The sequence below is a fragment of the Protopterus annectens genome, chromosome 2.part1 (assembly GCF_019279795.1).
Source record: "Protopterus annectens isolate FY-2018-M chromosome 2.part1, PAN1.0, whole genome shotgun sequence".
Classification (NCBI taxonomy): domain Eukaryota; kingdom Metazoa; phylum Chordata; order Ceratodontiformes; family Protopteridae; genus Protopterus; species Protopterus annectens.
Window position 1 is genome coordinate 1,705,237,931 of NC_056729.1, and position 8,456 is coordinate 1,705,246,386.

Here is an 8,456-nt window from a genome sequence, read left to right on the forward strand (position 1 = left end):
TTGGAGATGCTAGATAGTGGACTGGTGACAGGGAGGCTTTTGGGGTGTGTTTGGTGGGGAGAGTGGGGTGAAATTTGCACAAAGTCTGCCTGCCAGCAGGTTGGCAATTTCTTAGGGTTCAGTGTGAGTAGCATCATCCACAGTCAGTTCACCACATAGCTGGACATTCCCTTTAAGATTTCGGACATAACTAAAGAATGCCTTATGATCGTCTTTAGCGAGAGATACTAATTTAACTTCGTAATTGGCTTTAGAGGATTTTACAAGATATCTGATTTGCTTGTTCAAGCTGTGGAAGTAATTCTTCCTCTGGTGAGTAGGTTCCCTCTTGTTTTTGGATAAAAGTTTTTTTCCATTTGTTATATAACCTATTTATACTTGCGGTCCACAAGGGTGGCTTGTTTCTTTGGGAGGATCTGGTTTTGATCCTTACAGGTACAGCCAAGTCTAAACAGTTACTTAAATGTCTATACGGGGTATTTATGTACTCCTCTACAGAGGAGTCATTGCTAGCTGTATTAGCAGGGGTTTTGAAACTTTTTATACCTTTGCTTAGTAGCCTAAAGTTTGCTTTGGAGAAATTTTTCAGTTTGTTTGCTCCTTTGGGGTTGGCCAGACTGATCCTTAATTCACACAAGACAGATTTATGGTCTGACCTCACCAGGGAGGGCAGCACACAGGGGGTAGTGCAGTAACCCCGCATGTTGGTGAACACCAGGTCTAGGACATTTGAGTACCTTGTAGAGGTGCAGACTAGCTGTTACAGAGCATTTGAATTAACAAAGTCCAGGAGCCTCAGGGTGATATTATTTCTGATCATGTACGTTGTCCAGTCTGTGGAAGGATAGTTGAAATATCCCATGACCAAAGTGTTTGGCTGTGTAGGGAGTGATTCTAGCACGTCCGAGTAGTCGGTGTGTTTCTCTTGGTTCATGGTGGGGGGACCCTTAGCTAGCAATGCTGTAGTAGGGTGTTTTACCATTTCATTGTACCTAGAGTAGATCTAGGGAGTTGTACTTTTTAACCCATCTCTAGGTGTGTTTGGATGTAATGAAGATGGATACACCTCCATCCTTGGTTCTTTCATGCTCGTTTTGGGCTCTGAACATGTGGATGGCATTGTAGCCTTGTATGTCCAGGGTTCTGTCTGCTGTTTTGAACCAAGTCTCAGTGACTGCACAGATATCAGCATCTTCCAAGGTGAGGAGTGCATCCAGGGAGTAGAGTTGTCTGTTGAGGCTCCTAGCATTGAGCAGCATAACCTTGAGTTTGTCTGAAGTAGATTTCAGTCCAGAACTTCATGCATCTCACTTTTTATTTACATTAATTTAAGGCCCTTCCAGTGTCTGCATTAGTGCCCATGCATGTTGTTTAGTATGTAACAGTTACTTTTAACATTTGATGGCAGCATGACAGGAATTAGGTAAAGTGATAGGAGACTGAAGTGATGGAGAAGGAAGAAGGGTCATACCTCCAATATGAAAGGCCAGTGAGACCCTAAGTAGGGTGTAGGCAGTCTTTGAGACTTCTCTCTTAAATAATGTATGGCAGGAAATGTTCAGAGGAAGACATCATAGGGTACAAGATCTGTGTAATAGTCACAAAATATATGATGGCAAGTGACAGAATATGTATTAATAGTCCCTGTAGCACAGGACAGAGAAAACAGATGATAGATTTTTATGTTGTAGTAATGAACCAGAAAGTAATATTTGCATCATATGTAGTGAGGGGGTGCAGTGCAGGAATATACAGTTTCCTCATGTGAGCTGTGCTCATGACCTAGAGGCTGTGTGTTAAAGATGAAGCAGGGGGATCAAAGGAGATACAGGAACTATTTTGTTAACAAATAGTAATCTGGCAAGCCACTATACTAAGACTCTGAGAATAACGAGGTTATCTGAAACACGATGTTATATAAGAATACATGACATAGAATTAGGAAAGCACTGAAGGTATGTAAGGAAACCAGACATTTTGGAAAGGAGAGTGAATTTAGATGTTCAAAGAGATCTGGCAAGCACTTCATCCTTATTGCTCAAGGGTTTTCTCTACGTTCATATTTTTGCATGAATTTTATTTCATGGTCTCAAGGTATCCATTTGGAATCGACCGCAGTTTGGAAATTGTGATTAAGAACTAACTTGGATCTGTAGTAGTCTGAATGCTAATCGAATAAGGACACGCATACAGGCTTACATGCATACATGCATGTGTGCACACCAACACATGCACAGAAAAATATCAGTAGTCTAATCACTGCAAAAACGTCATCCTGTGGAATTATGAACATAGAAGTAAATGTGCAAGTAGGCAAAGAGTTTTGTTTGGCAGGCTTAAGTATGTTGTATTGCTGAGGTTTGGGTTTAATTAACAAAATCTCTGAATTGTCATTTAAATAAACCAGGATATTTAGTTTGTTCCTGTAAACAGTTGTTTCTAGCTTTTATGCGGTATAAGAATGCTAACGTAAGTAAAATATTTGATGCTTGTAATGGTTATAACCAAGTGTCAATGTTTAGAAGTTTGTATTAAGACACATGTTATACTGTCCAGTAGATGGCAATGTTGTCTCATTTTTGATTTGCTCTGGTTTATTTTATTTTATTTTTCTCCAGACAGGCTCTCCTCAGGGAAAGGATGATTCTGCAACTCCAAGAGAGCAACTGGTAAGACATGCACATATTATGAGTTATACATACATTTGAATATTTAGTACTGTTGAAGACTTGCAAGTACAACCGCATCAAATTTTTGCAGACTTTTAAGTTGAATCTAATGATAATGGGGAGGGCCCCTAGCAGGAATGTATTGTATGTATCTGTGGTATATGATTATCCATTCCTTATTCTGTTATTTTCCTTTGAAAACCCACATGTCAGCATCATGCACTTATCCGGTGTTTCACTAAAGTTGCAAGCTTCCTGCTCTGGCTTCTACAGAGTTATGGCACTGAAGTTGTAAGGCCATGAAAAACTTAATGAAACTGCTGTTCTTGATAGGCTTGCATACTGTGTACTGCGCTAAACATAACTTTCTCTGGCATCACCTAAACCCACTTCTGTCACTCATACATTTTCTGCCTTACTAGCTGACCAACTTGCAGCTTTATTGTATGACTAATGGAAGTAAGGGTAAAAGAACATGCCTGTTGCTTAAGTGTTATTTTTGGGCTAACATACACTTACTGTTTAATTTCTATGTTTCTTAACGTATTATGTAAATTTAGAGCAATGATTCTGCCGTTTGTTACCCATATGCCTTCTAACAAACCATACTTGATAATAGACCTAGCCGTACTGGGCCTTTTTAAACCTACAGTTTTCAGATTTCTGATAAGTAAGCTATATCCATTTTATGGCATCTGCAGTATCTTAGATTCCTGCTTTTTGTATACCTGTCTTTCTGGGGGAAAAAGACCTTGGACTTGGTTACAGCTTTAAATAATTATGTCTGGTTGACAAATTGCTATAACATTATATTAAGCAGTGGGCAGTAAAGATGCTATTTCTACACCATTAGTGCAGGTGTCAAAGGGAAGATGTGTACAGAATTAGGCAGGTATTGCTACTTTGATAACTTGCAGGGTTTAAAATAAGTGAAGGTATGTTTTAACACAGCACTTGCAATGTCATACTTGTCTGTTGTGAATCTGTATCTGTAATGCATTACTTAGGAGAAAATGCCAGCCTCGCTAGTTTCTCTGTATGCATGCTTCCCAACTGTCTTCATTTTGAGACTCAAAAACTGTGTTTCCCATTGTTCCACAATGCAAAAGGTCTGTCATGCATTCATCGAATGAGTCTTTTTTGACATATTTCTAGGGCAAATAATACTGTATCATATTAATTCATCAAAATAACTGTTAAATATAAAATAACACATTTTAACCACGTTGTGAGCTTCCTAGCTGAAGCTGTTAGTGTTCCACATTTTGCCCATTGTTTTACATTAGGAGAGGTATAGTTCCAAATGTGCATTGTGTATTTACTTATGATTAATTATTGTAAAAGGACATGTCATTCTTAGGTCCTTCTCTGTTTATGGCTTAGATTTTATTAGAGGTCTGCATACCTTTGTAACCCCTAACAGTCTTTGATTTACTGAAAAGGTAGCATTATTCATTTGGTCTTAGACAATGGTTTTATGTGAAGTGTATACTTTTCTTTCCTCAGAAGTCTGTGATGTACATTTATGGTTAACATCATCTTTCTGACCCCATACAGAGGTCAGAGTGCAATTCTAGGAGAGGTCACCTCTCTGCTAAATTCCTTGCAGAGTATATATAGTGAGGTCTTGTTTAAAACAAAAACGGCGTAGGTGCTTCAACACTGTACATTGCAAGTTTATATATTTACTGATATGTTTCCTATGGTGTGGTTAAGAAAAGGTATGAATAAGTAAAGTCAGAAAGAACAGCAAATAATTTTCATGCCAACCTTCTCTGCGCAATTCATAGTACACGATAAAAACATAGTGTTGAATAACTCCCAGCCTTTAGGGTTATTACATTGCGGACTATGTCAGAAGGGAAAGGCTACAAATTCAGTGTAAACAGTAAATTCAAAAAGACATCAAAAGATTTGGAAGTAAGTATTTACACAAAATGCCTGTGCGGAGTTATCCGCAGGCACATAAATTAGAATGTCAACAAACTGCTGAGAGATGTGTTTGTGAACATAGTTCTGAACCTCTTAATGCAAGAAATCTGTACAAAGCCTGAACTTATGGGGGGGCAAAAGTCCAAAAATAAGTAAAGACTTTAAATATTGCTCTTATTAACTTAAAAAGCAGTTAAAACAACAGAATTCGTGTTAGCATGCATTTTTTCTGAAGGATATGAAGTCTGACAATTAAATGTACCTCCTTGTTTAGTGAGTTCAATTCTCACTGATTTGCTAGAAAACCACAAATTTTATGAGGAGCAGATAAAAATATGAGACAAAAATCTGGACATTCTGCGAAAATCTGGACAGTTGAGAGGTAGGCTGTAAAATAAACGGAAAAAAAAAGATAGCTGAAGATGGAAAGATTGTGTAATATACTGCCACAGAAGATACAGTAAAAGAGATAGTTTTGCCTGCAGCACTCTGTACTGATTACAGCCGAGTGCGTCTCCAGCCGTTTCTGCAGTTACCGCCTACTCTTGTCTAAGCATCAAGTACTGCTTGTTCATGTTTGCATTAATAATTCCAAAAGCATGCTACATACAAGATATCAGAATATTTTATCTTGAAGCATACATGATGACAAACGCAATCGTATTCATATTTGACTTCTGTCAATGAGTATCTGTTAGAACTGTAAGGTGATAACTTCATTTTTTAAAGGCTCAAGTCACACCCACTGGGAGTTAAAGGTGCACACTGAATAGAGCAGTACTGGAGGGAATGGATTAGGGGAGGACATATTATAGCAATAACCCACACCTGGGTGTGGGTAATGCTGGATTTACCCACAGTTGGTGTGGTTTGGTCATGTGGGCGAAGCCCGAGTGGCCAAACAAAGGCAACCATGGGTAAATCCAGCATTACCCACACCCAGAAGTGGGCTATTGCTATTATACAATGACATTATTTAAGAAAAAAAATAATTACTTTTCTTAATAATGGCATTGTATAATGCCTCCTTGCTGCCCTTCCACAGCTGTCTGGTATTCTGCAGCAGTTCTGATGTACTGCGCATGCCTACGCAGTACATCAGAGCTGTGGGCAAAAGCAACGGAGAAAGCAAGATCTCCGTTGCTTTTTACAAACTGTTTCGCTATGTTAAATGAGTTTAACATAGCGAGACAGCTTTAAAAAAAGCAACAGAGAATCTCTGTCGTTTAACATAGCGAGACAGTGTGAAGCAACAGAGATCTTGCGTTCTCCGTTGCTGTAAAAAAAAAGAGTTATAGTAATGGAAAAAGTCCGGGCGACCAGACCTTTTTCCATTACTATAACTCTGATTTACAACGTGCACGCTGACCAATCGGCGTGCATGTTTTTGAATATTTAATGGGGGGGTCGTTGTATAATAGCATTTTATGGAGTATTGCACCCAGTGCAAGATGTTTTCTTCTTCTTTAAAAAAAAAAGAAAAAGGAAAAAAAAGTGCAAACCTTTGTTGTCTAGGTGCTTCCTATATGCAAAAATGTATTTCTGAGCAAGCTTTGTAAAATTTTATTTCAGCATTGCTTTGCTGGGCCATGATTTGTATTTGTTAACCAGGATAGAACACTAATCCCAAGGAGACCTTTTTCAGGTCCATCTCAGGGTTACTATATCCATAATGCAATATGCATGCATAGCAAGTCTGTCATGATTGTACGTATTTGTCATGTTATTTTTAATTGGTTGCTACACGGGAAGTTTTCTATGTTATATTACCAGAAAATTGCAGTTAATGGGACAAGTGTGCTGTACAGAAGGAAATTTATTATTTAGGGATAAGTTACAAAATAATTTGTTTAATAAATCTGTTTTTATTTTCATTATGGTACTTGGCCCAATGACTGCTAAGATGCTTAGTTAAAAGAACTTGTTTGAGCTAAATCAAAAGGGACTTGTAGCAGCCTGTTAACATGGTAAACAAACAAAATACATATGTTTAGTTGCAGACCTTGTAATGAAAATATGGTTATGAATGTGCTGTGTGGAATACATAGATAAAGCCCTAGTTGTGAACCAGCTACTGGAGAAGTCAACAGAGAGCTGATGCTGGCTTGCCGATCTCTGGGGGAGGGGCGGGGCGGAGGAGGTATAGCCTACTATAATGCAAATGCCTAAAGGAGACAGAGATGCAAGTATACAGATGTGCATTTAGCTCTGCTAATTAGCCATATTTGTGTAATAGCTTTCATGGATCATGTGCAGGAAAGACATACAAGTTCACAAATGAATTATAACGGGCCCTTTTATTAAATTAATTTATTTTTGTTTGGATTAATCACAGTAGCCAGTGGTTGTTTTTAGGACAGACCCAGTTTTGGTTATTAATACTGGATAGGAGAAATTTGTCATGGGCCCCAGGAGAAATTTTACATCTTTGAACATGCATGCATGTCAGCTGCTTGGAGGAATGGTTAATGCCAGAAAAAATGGAAATGCCTCATGGATACCTGGATGATGGGGAGCAAGATGGTAAGCAGGCACAGGGACAGTGAAAAGTATTAAAAAAAACACTGTGGGTGTGAATGTACTCATGGAAGATGAATCCTATTAAGTCTGCCCAGTGTATAGCTGTCCTTCTCTGTATATATGGATGCAGAAAAAGTGTCTCAAAGCCCTATCCCCATATATTTTTTTCCTACAGGCTGTTGAGGGGAGACCGATGCCTAGCATACAAGGCATTGTCAGACTCCACCCTGTTGGACTTCTGTATATCTGCAAAACAAGCAACACTAGAATTACCAATTCTAAAGACTTATACCTTGCCTGTAATATAAATAGAACTTGCTGGAGGGTCAAGTAGGTATCCAGGCGATTACCCCTTCCTTCTCTGGAATAGGCTCACCATTCATGTGAAGCAAAATTCCTCCTTAACCCAGTTCAAGTGCAACTTGGACAATTGGATGATCCGCAGGAAGTTCATCTGTGATTTGGCACCTTGTCTGTAATGGACACAGGCAGCTTGTGTACACTTATTAAGAGTACCAGAACTTGTCAGAGATTTGGGATCCATGGCTAGGCTTAAAAAGGCCCCAATGGTCATTAGCCCAGTATACATCTATGAGAAAGTAAATTGTCATAGAATAGTTAAGGTTCTGTCCAAATCTTCTAAATTTATGAAAGGTTCCTCATAAATCTAATTACAAATGCCACAGGTACCACATTTGTAAGTTCCTTTCTATTTAATAATAAAATTATATTTTATTTTAGCACTATCATTTTGTAATAAATATTTTAAATTGCTATCTTTCTTTTAAGTTGTTGTTTGTCTTTCGGCTTTTTCCCGGTAAGGGGTCGCCACAGCAAAACTCCAGTCCGCTAATGATTGGCAGTAGATTTTTACGAAACGCCGAGGTGCCAGCACGACGCCCAACCTTCAACGAAGGCACGCCCATTTACGCACACATGTCTTTCGAATGCTACCCAACCGTGGGGAGGACATGCAGACTCCACACAGAAGGTATTCCCAAGCCCAGCCGAGAATGGAACGGGAGAACCTTTTGCTGTGAGGTAACAATGCTACTGCCATACCACCGCGGCATCTATATGCTTATCTTTTATAAGTAAAAAAAAAAAAAAAAAAAACAGTTGTTCCTCCTACTACTATGCAACAGCCTCCATATTTCCCATCAATACCTTCCAGTTACTTTTCATAGCAGTTTTGATTTCACAGCCATCTGCAGTCATTTCTAAACTCAAATAAATACTTATTTCTACATCCTCTCATTTTCCCGTAGTAATAATAGCATGTTCTATTTAAAATTGGAGCAAAGTCAATTACCCTTGTATTTATTGTTTCTTCAC

The 8,456-nt window shown here is 38.6% G+C and overlaps 1 protein-coding gene across 1 annotated transcript in view; it reads left to right on the forward strand.

Moving 5' to 3' along the window:
* PEX14 (peroxisomal biogenesis factor 14) overlaps positions 1 to 8,456 on the forward strand; it is a 2,179,090-nt gene that overhangs the window by 381,276 nt on the left and 1,789,358 nt on the right. The window contains exon 2 of the mRNA XM_044063151.1: positions 2,619 to 2,669. Within this exon, the coding sequence (XP_043919086.1) occupies positions 2,619 to 2,669 (51 nt within the window). The remainder of the gene's footprint in view (positions 1 to 2,618; positions 2,670 to 8,456) is intronic.